Source organism: Gopherus flavomarginatus, chromosome 3, assembly GCF_025201925.1.
Source record: "Gopherus flavomarginatus isolate rGopFla2 chromosome 3, rGopFla2.mat.asm, whole genome shotgun sequence".
In the NCBI taxonomy this organism is placed as follows: domain Eukaryota; kingdom Metazoa; phylum Chordata; order Testudines; family Testudinidae; genus Gopherus; species Gopherus flavomarginatus.
Genome location: NC_066619.1, coordinates 281,272,109 through 281,287,363, shown reverse-complemented (window position 1 = coordinate 281,287,363; position 15,255 = coordinate 281,272,109). Strand labels below are relative to the sequence as shown.

Below are 15,255 nucleotides of genomic sequence, written 5' to 3'. Positions count from 1 at the left end.
TTACCAGAGTGAAAGCAGCACATCACTGAAAGGCAGAGTTCAAATACCAGATGCAATGTAGTTTTCTACCAAAGCTATTTTTAGAAATTACAAAACATGCTAAAACAATAAAACATACAAATATAAACTAAAACCAAAAGATTCCTTAAAAATCTGCAGTTTTTTTTCTAAGACCCTCACCATTACCGACTCTCTAAGCAATAAAGTAACCAGAGGTAAGTGAATGACATCCCCTTTCTAAAAAAAAAAGTTCAAATGTTAGAGAGTTTGTGGGAATGGCCATCAAGTTCATCAATTTATACAGCACTCATCACCATGGTATCTACAAGCCCTGAGTTTTGAAAATCATGTACTTTTACAATATTCTACGTTTCTCCCCCTTGCCTCAGAAATGATTATTTTAATGTGTAATCTTGTACAGAAAGTACCTCATATAGGGTTGATAAAAATGGAGCACTCTAATGTCCTATAACTGTTGAACTGTTTCATTTTAAGATCACAGAGGGAGCAAAAGTAGGAAGAAGGAAAATGTTCTTGTTCCAATTCAACAACTCAATTTTTCTTTAGATATTTGTATTCTACATATAAAATATTTTTCTGCTCTGAAAAGTAACAAACATACTATGACATTCCATGTTTATTACCTCATTTTTTCCTGTTGACCATTTTTTCAGTTTACCAATAAAAAATTAATGTCACTGACTGCTAGCCCTGTGCAGTCTTGGCTCTGAGAGCTTACATAAGTTGTTCTTCTGTATCATCAATAAAAACGGTTCTGCAGGCCAAATTAGGACCTGAATTACATCCGTGCACCACCACTACAACCTTAGCAACGCTTATGCAACCCCGCTATCCGTGTCGTTTATACAAGTGTAATTGATTAGAAAAAAGTCAATTCTATTGATGTGCAAGTAGTAATAAATTCTAAATCGGGGTCGGCAACCTTTCAGAAGTGGTGTGCCAAGTCTTCATTTATTCACTCTAATTTAAGGTTTCACATGCCAGTAATACATTTTAATGTTTTTAGAAGATCTCTTTCTATAAGTCTATCATACATAACTAAACTATTGTTGTATGTAAAGTAAATAAGGTTTTTAAAATGTTTAAGAAGCTTCATTTAAAATTAAATTAAAATGCAGAGCCCTCCAGACCAGCCAGTACCTGGGCAATGTGAGTGCCACTGAAAATCAGCTCACGTGATGCCTTCGGCACGGGTGCCATAAGTTGTCTACCCCTGTTCTAAACCATTTTATTAGTTGTGTTGACTCTAACGTTAACAGGGAAAAATGTGTGTCACTAGAGCAGATCTAACTGAATATTTCACATGGGTCTGTTGAGTATCAAACTACTTTTCAGACCAGAAAAATTTACATGCTTTACACGAAGTATATATGGTGCCCCAATGGAAGCTTTATTTACAGTCAAGGTTGCCATGTGCAGTTCACATGAGAACTACTCACCTTCATGTTGCAGTCATGTATCTCAAATCAGAAGTGTGTGTGAGATTTTATTATGCAATGATATCTGAGAGACACCCTGCATGTTATATTTATGTTACACATTTACATTCTCTACTGTTTCACTGCAAAGCTGCCACGGAATATGTTGAATTTAAAAAAAATCAGTCCCCTGAGTTAAGGGGCACATTTTGATTTTGGTACAAAACACACAGTATCACAGCAAGTACTCTTCCATATTCAGCACTCTACTACTCACAAGAGTAACACTCACCAAAGACTGCATTCTCTGCAGCTCCTTTAGAACAAATTCCACCTTCTTCTGGGTTGTGAGAGATGCCAGCAGAGCATTCTGAGTTGCGCATGCCAATTTACCACTGTCATAGCTCTCTTTTGTGCTATTGATTTTCAAACATGAGTTGCCAACCAAATGCCAGTTTGCTCCACAGATATTTTCTATGAAAAAGTGAAACCAATTAATGATACACAACACCTTTCTCCCCCTATTCAAAAAACATCACTTGGAGATGGTGAATGTCTCCAAAAAGGGCCCTCAGCATTGGAGCCTTATTCCCTTAGTCCAAAAGAGCTCGGTTCACCAACCTTCCTGCCATGGTAAAAGGCACATCTATTAACAAAGGCTTTTGAAGAAGGAGTAGCTTTGATGGGAATCCATCTTTTAGCAGGAGTGGAGTTTTGTTTGGGGTATGCAGGGTAGCTACTAGTTTTAGTTGGATATTTGTCTCTAATTTATGTTAAATGCATCTTTAATATTTTTGTAAACCAAAAGAAATTAAATATTCAACTACTAAATTCTGGTAGAGGAGATGTGCCCCTGCCCTCACAAACAGCCAAAACAGGAGGTAGAGTGCAGTACTGTCAATCCCAAGAATTCAATTTTGAGTTAAACTTACTGACCCCACTCCCCATCATGAAATTGGCTTTAAAAATAATTAAATAAAAATGAATACATTCGGGGCTTTTTTAACTGCTTTCAGTTCTTCAAATTTTTAGGGTGCGTTCAGGTCACTTTTTCAAGCCTCTCTCTATAACCATATGGGCTAGAAACTTATTTTGTTTTAAATTAAAGCCTTTGCTTGTCACATGACTCCAAGCACCTAGGACTAAAGAAAAATGCCAAACATTGAGAAAATCATGAAATTATGGAAGCTGGCAATTTTGGAGGTGGGAGGGAAGAAACATTTCTCTTTCAGATTTTTTGATTAATAAAGTATTAATTCAAGGCATTATACTCATTGTTCTACTTCATCCAGCTGTGGGAATATTCAGGATACCGAAGTACTATGAAAAATAGAATTTAGTATTTTATAACATGCTCTTGATTCCCAAATGAATAACACAGTACCAATCTCACATTAGACAACAGATCATGGGAAAGCACATGATTTTGATAATTAAATTAGGCTTGATTAAATTTGGGTCTTACTGGGATATAAAATCTTTTGGAACAATTACATAAGCAAAGAAATAGATAAAAGAGGGACAAAAGCAGATCTGAAATATTTTGCTTGAAGTTTAAGTACAATCTCTTCATCTACTATATTACTACTGCTAGGGCTGTCAATTAATCACAATTAATGCATGTGATTAATGAAAAACAAATTAACTAGATAGAAAAATTGTCACAATTAATCGCAGTTTTAATCGCACTTATAAAAAATCATAAAATACAAATTTAAATTTATTACAAATAACATGGATGTTTTTCTACATTTTCAGATATACTGATTTCAATTACAACACAGAATACAGAGTGTACAGTGCTCACTTTAAATTATTTTTATTATATATATTTGCACTGTAAAAAAGATAAATAAAACCTCATACAATCTATTCAGTCCTACTCATTGTTCAGCCAATCGCTAAGACAAACAAGTTTGTTTACATTTACAATGCAGCCCGCTTCTTATTTACATCACCTGAAAGTAAGAATCGACAGTCGCCTGGCACTGTTCTAAGTGTTGCAAGGTATTTACATGCCAGATACGCTAAACCTTCGTATGCCCCTTCATGCTTGGACTTGTAGGCTCCAAAGTTTTATATTTATATTATATTTGGTTTTGAGTGCAGTTACATAAAAAAAAAATCTACATTTGTAAGTTGTGTTTTCACAATAAAGAGATTGCAGTACAGTACTTGTATGAGGTGAACTGAAAAATAATATTTCTTTTGTGTGTCTTTTTTACGGTACAAAGTGAGCATTGTATACTTTAAAAGCAGCAAAGAATCCTGTGGCACTTTATAGACTAACAGACGTTTTGGAGTATGAGCTTTCATGGGTGAATATCCTCTTCATCAGATGACATGCATCTGACAAAGTGGGTATTCACCCACGAAAGCTCATGCTCCAAAACATCTGTTAGTCTATAAGATGCCACAGGATTCTTTGCTGCTTTTACAGATCCAGACTAACATGGCTACCCCTCTGATAATTGTATACTTTGTACTCTGTATTGCAAATGAAATCAATATATTTGAAAATGTAGAAAAACAGCAAAAAATAGCTATAATACATTTAAATTGGTGTTCTATTGTTTAACTGTGCAGTTAAAATTGATTAATCACAACTTCTTTTTAAATCTTGCAATTAATTGTAACTTTTTAAAATCATTTGACAGCCCTAATTACCACTTCTAATAATATTACTAATACTAAGCTTCATACCTCATTTGGAATGAACAGACCAGAAACGCCAGTCTAAGATTTCAGCTGGATTTCAAAGCAAATCTCACATAACAATTAACATATGCATAAAATTAATTGTTCCTTACAGAGAACAGTCCTTACCTCACTCTAATCTTAAAAACATACCATAGATTTTGAGGAGGAAAAATAAAGAATGTTTTTGGATTTAGAGATTTAGTATTTGTTTTTAAATACAATATATACGTACCAGGTAAGGCTATGCATTCTTGATTCCTGGGCTCCCACTGGCAGTTCTGATCCATGGCACAGCTTTTACAACTTGTCTTTTTGTTACAGTAATATGCAGGGTTATCCTTGGGGCATTTATCATATTCAGTAATGGGTACCTAAAACACACAGTATGTTTACGTTTTTTTCTTACATGTCTATTCACCCTCACAAAGACCACCACTATAATTCTGTAGAAGAGACAACAAATTAAGTCTACAGAAGGACCAATATTTTCAAAAGATGTATCATATTCAGAATTCCTTCCCCAAACGTGCATGCTAAGCCACCTCCATCACCATGCTCAAGTCCCTCTTAAATCAGTTGTGCCACCTTGCTTATAAGATGTGAGGAGGGAATCAAGGGTTTTTTGATCTTATGAATAGAATTATCAGGATGTGCACATGCCTTACCAAATAAAATCATACTGATGCCCTCATCTTTCCTTGCCCCTTCCCATTGTCTCTTTAGGATACTCACTACTTAGGTAGCTGAAGTATAATATGATCCAAAAGCCACTGAACCTCCTCAAGAAATTCAGATGTTTGTAGTTACAGTTATTTACACAGCAGAAACACATAAATAGAGGTAATTATGACACAGATTAGTTTTCCTGATATTTGAAACTTTATGGCGAGATTAACATTTTTAGAGCGATATTTAAACACCTTTACCTGATCTTCTGTGCAGTTGTTATTCTTTAAGATACACTGGTCAGTGCACCATTGACAGTTATTTGTATTCGCTGTACAGCTATAACAGTCTGTAATCTGATTACATTTTTCATGATCTACAACAATTAAAGAAAAAACCTGCATGACCAAAACCAAGCATTTCCTGACAAGAGTTCTAAGAAACTGTTTACACACGATATAACCTATGGCTGTGCCAAAAGATTTCCCATAACCCACCAGAGCTATCAATTAAACTGGACTTCTTGATTTTACTTTAATTTAACTAAGTTGAAGGAAATTCCATTAATTTCTTCTGTCAATAATTTTAAGTCATTTTCAGGAAAGTGCAAGTGCAATTAAATGCAGAAAGACACACAAATGTTGAGATTGCCCATGCAAGCCCAGTAGATAGATGTCCATTTGTCATTTGCACATACAACAGGGCAATTTAGGTGTGCAAATGCAGACACATTTTTCTGAAATCCTGGCCCTCAATAGGGAATTTCATATGAAGTTTAAATCTTCCAGTTCATCTTTTTCCTCATTTATCTTCTCTGCTTATGCAGTACTTTTTTATACACTAAAGATCTCAAATTACTGTCCTTTTACATCAATTGTTTTCACACAATTAAAGGATGCAATCTACTACAGAAGCACATTTCAGAAAAAAAATCAACTCTGGGAGCTGGCGGAGCACTGGCATAAACTACTAGAGACTTGATAGTTGTTAGAAAATTTAATAAAAGGAGTCTAGAATTAAATGTAGTTCAAAGAAATTGCTCAAAGATTGTTAACTTTTTGAATTTCCTCTCCCCACTCTAGTTGAAAAAGTGATAGCAACAATTATCTGATGACACCTCCTCTCTTGATGAGCAAAAAGGAGTGCAGCATGGCCCTGTCCAATCTTTCCCAATGATGCTTGTCAACAGAGTTGGTGGCTTTCAGAATGACAAATCTCAGGTCACTTTCTATGGAACAATGGTCCAAGCCTGGCTCCTAGTGGGAAATTTAATAAAGGAGCAAAGATAATAGCAACAGTCTGAGTTGGGTAGATGTTTAAAGGAGAAAAACAGAGTTTTAACTGTCCACCCTCTAAACTGCCAAGCAATCATTTCAGCAGCACTCTGTGGCCTTAAAGCCATTTCTATCACTTTACTGCAGCACTTAATTTGTAAACTTTCCAGTTTTTATTAAAACAAAATTAAAGTCATGCTCTCACAGTAAGACACATGAGGCTGTTTATTAGAAGTCTACAGGTGCACCTTCTACACAAGGTACGTAGCCATAGATTGCTAATGCACACGCTGTTGACGTTTACTGCCAGAAGAAACAAATACTGAACACATTCAAATCATTTTTCGGACCACAGAGAGCCAACACCTGGATTTTTACACACTCATCTTTTCGCTAACTCTTGGAATGCTGAACATTTTCAGGAAATAACCTGAAGTTTATAACAGTGGTAGTGAAAAGATTTGGCATACTCAATAGAGTAGGCACAGTTGACTTGTTCATAATTATATCTGAAGTTCATATCATATAGAATCTTGGCCCACAGTTCCTGACTTTGGCTATTTAGTGAACAATACAATTTACAAAAATGTGAGAAGGAACAGAGAAGAATTGAAATAGTATGGAAAGAAAAAAGTGGAAGTCTATTCTATGCACGCTTTTATACCACCCTCATCACCATTCTACCTGAGTACCTTCCAGTAGTAGCAGTGCATTAAGCTACATGACTATACATCGGTTACGTGATGTTTGTTCTTTTGTCCTCTCCTCAGATGGAGAAACATGTGCAGTGGAGCATCTTGTTCTGGTGGTAGTGCATCTTTTTAACACAAATATACTCATTGCTGTATGTCTATGCTGTAGAAGTGTAATGCATACATACCTGGTTTAGAAGGACATTCTTCGAAAACTTTTTGCTGTTGCTCTACTGTTGCTCTTTCCCATGGGACACACAGAGAAAAAGTGGTGTTCCACACACACCTGACTCCAGGACCCGCTCTTAAGCAAGATGTCTCATTGTCATAAGCTTCACAGCTTTCTGGTGTATACCTCAGGATATCGCTCAGAAGGAGACTGTTGAACCCCCCAAATATATACACAGTGCTAAACATAAATAAGAAAATTGAAGTAAATGTTATGTTCATATATTTTTATCTATATTTGTAGACCATATATAGCTGCATTTCAGTACTACAGCTCTCAATAACTGCGCAGGGCACCTAGAGTATATGGATAGGTGCCCTTTTTTAGTATATCTAACTAAATAAATAGATGTTGGTTAAAGAACACATTAAACAGAATGGTGTCTCAGATTTCCATTAGTTCAGTGAATCTCAATCCATGACTTTTGAGCCATAAACTGCATCAGATCATTCCTCAGTCTGGGATTGTTGTGATGTATATGTTGTAATATGTTATAGGCCATATGGGTCTAGTATAAATGCTGTATGAGTACGTGAGTTGCATGCTGGCAGCTTAAGCAAGGACTTAAGGTTATGAGATATCAAGAACTGTCATGCAAAACAAAAACTCTGTCATGTCCATAAGAGGAAATGGAATGTCTTGGATTATGGCGGCCTGCCCCCAACTGCTCTCCTGGAATTATGGATGAAAGGCTAAGTAAACAGACAAAGAGCTAATGACGCGACAGACTGGTCTATAAAAAAGGTTGCTTGCTATAGCTGAAGTCCGAGTTAGACACTGATCCAGAGCCCTGAAAAAGAAAAGGCATATAATGTGGGGCTCCCCAGGCCTTGTCATTGGACTGAATTTCGACTGGCCATCAGGATTTCCTTTGGATCTTCAGACTCTGGTGTAGTATAAAAGGAGTGTGAATGTGGAGTGAGTGGGGTTTATATTGTAATCAATAAAATATTTAGAGTATTATATACCAACACTGGTTTCAGAGTAGCAGCCGTGTTAGTCTGTATCTGTGAAAAGAACAGGAGAACTTGTGGCACCTTAGAGACTAATACATTTATTTGAGCATAAGCTTTCGTGAGCTACAACCCACTTCATCAGATGCATCTGAACAGTGTGTCCAGTATCTGCCTGCTCCCCCATCCCATAGGGAGGCCTCTATCAGAGCCTAACATTTGGTGACGAATTGTGAGTAGGGGAGAGATATAAGGAGTGCCAGATTGTGAGACACTGTCTCACAGGCAACTCCTTATTTATGGGATTAAAAGTACACGTGAGGAGATACTGCATGGAGTTTTGGGAACGTGCAACATTAAATATAAGTGAATGAGAGCGTGCGAGGAGAGTCCCTGTTGGGTTATTGAGATTGCATTTGGGACCTGCCCTTGGATGGAGGATGCAGTAGAACCTGACGTGATAATTGATACATTAGAAAACATGTTTGAGATGTATGTACAGCTGTATAAGCCTAATGCCAGCAAGAAGCAGGCAGTTGTGATATGGTTGTTGTGGCGGGCTAAGAAAAAGATGTACACCTCTACCCCGATATAACACGACCCGATAAAACACGAATTCGGATATAACGCGGTAAAGCAGCGCTGGGGGCGGGGGGGAAGAGGGGCCTGCATGTTCTGGCAGATCAAGGCAAGTTCTGTATAACGCAGTAAGATTTTTTTGGCTCCCAAGGACAGTGTTATATCAGGGTAGAGGTGTAACTGAATACAAGGGGGAGGCATGTGCAGGGCTACAGACCCCGCAAGAAAGTTTTAAAATCTGCCAGGAAAGTTTTGAGAAGAAAGTAAGGCAAGCACAAGCCATGCAGACTCAGCTGGAACAGCTGGGAAAGGAAAATAGAGAACTGGAAAAGAGAATGATGGAATGGGGACACAGGCAAGGCTCTGCAGCATCAGAGCTGGGAACGGAATATTGGGGAACAGATTTTGAGAGCATGTAGAGCAAGGGTGGGGCAACCTTTTTGGCCTGAGGGCCACATTGGGGTTGCCAAACTGTATGGAGCGCTGGGCAGGGAAGGTTGTGCCTCCCCAAACAGCCTGGCCTCCACCCCCTCCACTCCCCACCCTCTACTGCCTCCCTTAGAATCCCCAACCCATCCAACCCCCTCATTCCTTGTCCCATGACTGCCCCCTCCCAGGACCCCCCGCCCCAACCAGCTCCCCATCCAATCCCCCCTGCTCCCTGTCTCTTGACTCTCCCGACCCCTATCTACACCCTTGCCCCAACAGGCCCTCCTGGGACTCCCACGCCTATCCAACTCCCCACCCCCACCCCCCCCGCCCACCACCACCACCACCTTATGGCTGGAACCAGCCATGCTGTCCAGCAGGAGCTTGCAGCCGCACCACCCAGAGCATTGCGCTGGCGAGGGGACAGTGGGGGAGGGGCCGGGGGCTAGCCTCCCCAGCCAGGAGCTCAAGGGCCAGGCAGGACGGTCCTGTGGGCTGGATGTGGCCCACGGGCGGTAGTTTGACCAACTCTGGTGTAGAGTTATGTATATGTTTGCTTGGAATTAATCCCAATAAACATGGCAGTGCCTGCACTTCGGATTTCTGATCTTGTGCTGTTTGTGTGACAACCACCAGGGGAGAGGGTGAAGGAAAGGAGGCACTTAAGTCTACTTGTAAGAAGTTTAGAGTAAAGGCACCATTATGGGAGAGTGCCAGTAGTTTTTTCTATGTTTGGTGCTACTCCAGTAAAGGCATATGGAGGATTGTAAATTAAAGTTAGGGGCGGTTAAAGACGACTTGGCACAACAGGGTTTGGAGTCAGAAGCAAAGTTAATAGACCACCTTAAGAGACAGGAGCTGCAACTTGGTCAGAATGAAGAAAAGGGAAAAAAAAAGTTTTTCATAGAATCATAGAATATCAGGGTTGGAAGGGATGTCAGGAGGTCATCTAGTCCAACATCCTGCTCAAAGCAAGACCAATCCCCAGCTAAATCATCCCTAATCCCCAAGTGAAGTGAAAAAGGGAGAGTGAATGGGTTAACACCTGAAGGTGCTCAGAAACAATTAACTGCAATGGAGAATGAGAGCTATGGAGATATACCTATCTCATAGAACCGGAAGGGACCCTGAAAGGTCATTAAGTCCAGCTGCCTGCCTTCACTAGCAGGACCAAGTACTGATTTTGCCCCAGCTCCCTCTAGGTGGCCCCCTCAAGGACTGAACTCACAACCCTGGAATTTGGGATTTAATGCAACTACCCTGGATGTGACTCATGAAAAAGAATTGGCTAATGTCCATGTGGGATAGAATGAGTCAGCAGCTCTCAAAACGTGGATGTATGATGCTATGGAAAATTCTTCCATAATGGTGAAATTAAGCTGTTTCAGGAAAATCAACAGGAGAATATACTTCTGGGGGTAAGTATTTCATGTTTCTTAATCAAATACCAGTAAATAAAACAGCACCAAGAATCATGGCGGATGAACACCCATATAGAAGGGGGGAAGAATTGAAGCCCCAACTATTGTGGACCAAACGATCTGGCTGGAGGGGTTGGAATAAAATGTGAGTGCACAACCTTCAGAGTGTATGCCATATGCCTAGCATGGCAACAACAATGGGTAGATGGAGCTAAAAGAAGTCAAAGAGGTATAGGAGAATATATTGTGGGTGGCATTGGTGCGGAGGTGGGGGTGTTGAATTTGTTTGATATTGAGACGTACGAGGAAAAATGTCTTGGGTGAGACAATGGTATCACAAAGATCAAATTTATGCTGTGGCTCTTTGCAAATGAGCAGTCAAAGAATCGTTTTGTCAACTGATTAAAATAGAACACTATTTAGTTAAAGAATTGATTTTTCCAAGCTCCTGAGGACAAGGATCACATCTATGTTTTAGGCACAATACCACCGTATGTGTTACTATTATTTTTACGCAGCTGCACACACAATTTAGTTTTAATGACGACTAGTTAAGGGGTTCTCAAACTTCACTGCACTGCAACCCCCTTCTGACAACAGAGTTACAAAATGACCCCGGGAGGGGGCAGAGACTGGGCCCTCCCTCCCCCGGTTTGGGTGGGGGAAGAGGGGCCACAGCCCGAGCCCCACTGCTCAGGGCAGGGGTGGAGCTAAGACTTCAGTTTTAGCTTTGGGTCCCAGCAAGTCTAATAAAGGCCCTGGTGACCCCATTAAAATGGAGTTGCGACCCACTTTGGGGTCCCAACCCACAGTTTGAGAACTGCTGGACTAGTTAATGCAGAATGTAAAAACTAATGGAACTGAATAGAAATTTGGTTGGCAAAAGTTCATTCCTTTCATCTTATAGATATATTTGGTCCCAATTAACAAAAACTTAAGTATGCCCTTAAAAGCAATTCACAAAAGTCACTGCATTGAAGGTATTTAGCTGCTATCTATTTTGTGTGAGATTTTCAAAGGCACGAAGGGCAGTTAGAAGCTCAACTCCCTTAACAGTTACTGGGAATTACAGGCCTACCTCCCATTTGTGACTTAAATAAATCTCCCCCCTTTCATGTGTTTAAGAGAGGCATCCTCAGAGAGAGATGGCACTGGAACCAAAACCAGAGACTTAGCAAATCACACACTGTGGATATTATTATAGCAAACGTAGCCAGCAAAATGGCATGGACCCCAACTGGATTTGTGCCTGAACAGCATACATTTTGTGGGTGGCAAAAAGAGAAGAGGCTAGATAGAAGGAAGGTTACAAGCAAGCAAGAAAAGGTAACCAAGATGTGGACAGAGGTCTTATAAGTAGGAGCAGTGAAGAAAGTATATTTTTGGAGCTATTAAAGGTAATAAAAGCAGAGATGACAATGGAGATAGAGAAGGGAAGAGAAGGAGAAGTATTTGGAGGGAAGATGAAAAATTCAATTTTGGACTGATTGAGTTCTAGAGATGAGATGGCAACAGTGTCTGGTTTAGTTGAAGAGACGAGACTGAGTCAGGGCAGCTAAAAATAAGAAACTGGATGGAGTTAAGAGGTTATAGGTTGGAAATCTTCAGCACAGAGATGCAAGTTGAAGCTATGACAGGAAGTAAGGTCACAGAACTTCCATTTGGTTTCCAGTTGAAGTTCTCAGTTACCTTATAAACACATACATATATGTCTGTATATGGGCTCATTTAAGTACACAGTATGCAGATATAAAGTAAGACTTTTTTTTGTCTTCTGACCTGTCACTCAGCACAGCAGAATGTCCAAATCTGTTGACATCATGATGGAGATCAGGTCGAGGAAGTACTGACCAATGATCACAAGCTAGGATTAAGGAAAGCTCACTTCAGAAAAGTTCCTCTAGCATAATTAATAACTGACATTTACATAGCACATTTCTTCCTGAAAGATCCCAAAGGACAGTACTTCAGTAGCTACACAGAAACCATTTCACCCCTCACCACAATGCAACCACCTCTACAGTTGAGTGGGGTAGCTGTTTAAAAGCACAAGGCACCAACTACTACACAACATTTCAAGACAATGTGAAAGGTGTACCTATGTGAAACCATCTTAGGGCCAGGTACAGCCTGCCCCTTACACGGATCTCTGGAGGGCAGGAGTGCAATGAGCCTTCCCTATGCCCTCATGAAGCCTGCATAAGGACTGGGGACAAAAGCGTTCCCTGTGCTTCAGGGAGTTAAGGGACTGCTCTTATCCCTACGTTCCCATGGGGCCCCCAAAGAGGAGGAGATGGTATGCAATGGCTCTTCCCCAACCTATGCACCCATCCATGCAGAAGGGGAGTAAGCTGTACTGCTGGAGAGCTAGCTGCTCCTGCTGGCCTCACTTTGAGGGGACTCAGTGGAACAACCTTCAAGGACTTTGGTGGAATTATGGGTAACAGTTGGGAGGGGGGTTGTTTGTTTTAATTACTGGAATTAATCACCAAACAATGTAATGCCCAGAACTGGACACAATACGCCAGTTGAGGCCTAATCAGCGCGGAATAGAGCGGAAGAATTACTTCTCATGTCTTGCTTATAACACTCCTGCTAATACATCCCAGAATGACATTTGCTTTTTTTGCAACAGCATCACACTGTTGACTCATATTTCACTTGTGGTCCACTATGACCCCTAGATCTCTTTCTGCAGTACTCCTTCCTAGGCTGTCATTTCCCATTTTGTACGCGTACAACTGATTGTTCTTTCCTAAGTGGAGTACTTACCATTTGTTCTTACTGATTTTCATCCTGTTTACTTCAGACCATTTCTCCAGTTTGTCCAGATCATTTTGAATTTTAATCTTATCCTCCAAAGCACTTGCAACCCCTCCCCGACTGGTATTGTCGGCAAACTTTATAAGTGTACTCTCTATGCCATTATCTAAATCACTGATGAAGATATTGAACAGAACTGGACCCAGAACTGATCCCTGCGGGACCCCACTCATTATGGCCTTCCAGCATGACTCTGAACCACTGATAACGACTCTCTGGGAATGGTTTTCACACTGGTTTTGCACCCACCTTATAGTAGCTCTATCTAGGTTGCATTTCCCTACTTTATTTATGAGAAGGTCATGCTGGACCGTATCAAAAGCCTTACTAAAATCAAGATCTACCACATATACCACATCTCCCCTGTCCACAAGGCTTGTTACTCTGTCAAAGAACGCTATCAGGTTGGTTTGACACTATTTGTTCTTAAATAACAGTCAGCATGTTTTTGTCATCACTTTATTACCTTCTAGCTGTTTGCAAATTGATTGCTTAATTATTTGCTCCATTATCTTTCTGGATACAGAAGTTAAGCTGACTGGTCTGTAATTCCCTGGGTTGTCATTATTTCCCTTTTTACAAACAGGCACTATATTTGGAATCACTCCCATCTTCCATGACTTCTCAAAGATAATTGCTAATGGCTCAGATATTTCCTCAGTCAGCTCCTTGAGTATTCTAGGATGCATTTTGTCAGGCCCTGGTGACTTGAAGACATCTAGTTTGTCCAGGTTATCTTTAACTTGTTCTTTCCCTATTTTAGTCTCTTCCGATCCTACCTCATTTTCACTGGCATTCACTATGTTAGACATCCAATCACCACCAAACTTCTTGGTGAAAACCGAAACAAAGAAGTTATTAAGCACCTTTGCCATTTCCACATTTTCTGTTATTATTATTCTGTCATTGAGAAACAGGCCTACCCTGTCCTTGGTCTTCCTTTTGCTTCTAATGTATTTGTAAAATGTTTTCTTGTTACCCTTTATCTTTCTACCTAGTTTGATCTAGTTTTGTGCCTTGGCCTTTCTAATTTTGTCTCTCCATACTTATGGTTATTTGTTTATATTCATCCTTTGTAATTTGACCTCGTTTCCACTTTTTGTAGGACTCCTTTTTGATTTTTAGATCACTGAAGATCTGCTGGTTAAGCCAGGGTGGTCTCTTGCCATACTTCCTCTCTTTCCTACACAGTGGAATAATTTCCTCTTGCTCCCTTAATAATGTCTCTTTCAAAAACTGCCAACTGTCTATTGTTTTTCTCCTTAGACTTGCTTTTCATGGGATCTTACCTACCAGCTCCCTGAATTTGCTAAAGTCTGCCTTCTTGAAATCCATGGTCTTTATTTTGCTGTTCTCTCTCCTACCATTCCTTAGAATCATGAACTCTGTATCATGATCACTTTCACTCAGGCTGCCTTCCACTTTCAAATTCTCTCCTGGTTCCTCCTTATTTGTCAAAATCAAATCTAGAACAGCCTCTCCCCTAATAGCTGTTTCCATCTTCTGAAATAAAAAATTGCCTCCAATACATTCCAAGTACTGACTTATTAGCTACATTTTTGAGTGCTGCTTATTTACTTTGGTTTCTCATATAATTTCTTTCTTTAGGCACTGTGAAGAAATCAACACAAGAAACACAGAATTCACTAATCAGCCAAAGGAACAAAAGCAGAAAAAGTTTGGTAAATTGAAGTGCTACATGTTGGGCCAAGTAAAAGGGAATGCCGTGGAGGCTAATGGCCAAAAGACTGCACACTTTTTATCCCTGCCGGTATAGGTAAAGCCTCTCTCATAGTGTGGCTTCTTCAGCATCGGAAGAGGAAAACAGTGAAGTTTAACCGATCTACAATTAGTTAACATGTTTCATCAGGTTGAGAAACTGGAAATCTCTATGCAATTAATAGAGAAAAGTCAATATGTTATTAGGGAAGAAAATCTAAAGAGCTCCAGACTGTTGACAAAGTCTTTAATATAAGGTAATGCCACGTTGCATCACAGGTTGAAGCAACTGGAAAATAAATCCACATCCTCCAACAGGTGTGCAAATCGA

At 39.8% G+C, this 15,255-nt stretch overlaps 2 protein-coding genes across 5 annotated transcripts in view; one reads left to right on the top strand and one right to left on the bottom strand.

The window, feature by feature from the left end:
• Positions 1-15,255, top strand: part of LOC127046411 (uncharacterized) — a 632,746-nt gene that overhangs the window by 354,622 nt on the left and 262,869 nt on the right. The gene's annotated exons all lie outside the window — the stretch shown is intronic.
• ATRN (attractin) overlaps positions 1-15,255 on the bottom strand; it is a 384,706-nt gene that overhangs the window by 291,577 nt on the left and 77,874 nt on the right. For all 4 annotated transcript variants that reach the window (XM_050943298.1, XM_050943297.1, XM_050943296.1 and 1 more), the window contains exons 11-15: positions 12,162-12,246; positions 6,960-7,180; positions 5,066-5,181; positions 4,372-4,510; positions 1,732-1,913 (exon numbers count right to left, since the gene is read on the bottom strand). In XM_050943298.1, coding sequence (XP_050799255.1) covers positions 1,732-1,913; positions 4,372-4,510; positions 5,066-5,181; positions 6,960-7,180; positions 12,162-12,246 — 743 coding nt within the window. The remainder of the gene's footprint in view (positions 1-1,731; positions 1,914-4,371; positions 4,511-5,065; positions 5,182-6,959; positions 7,181-12,161; positions 12,247-15,255) is intronic.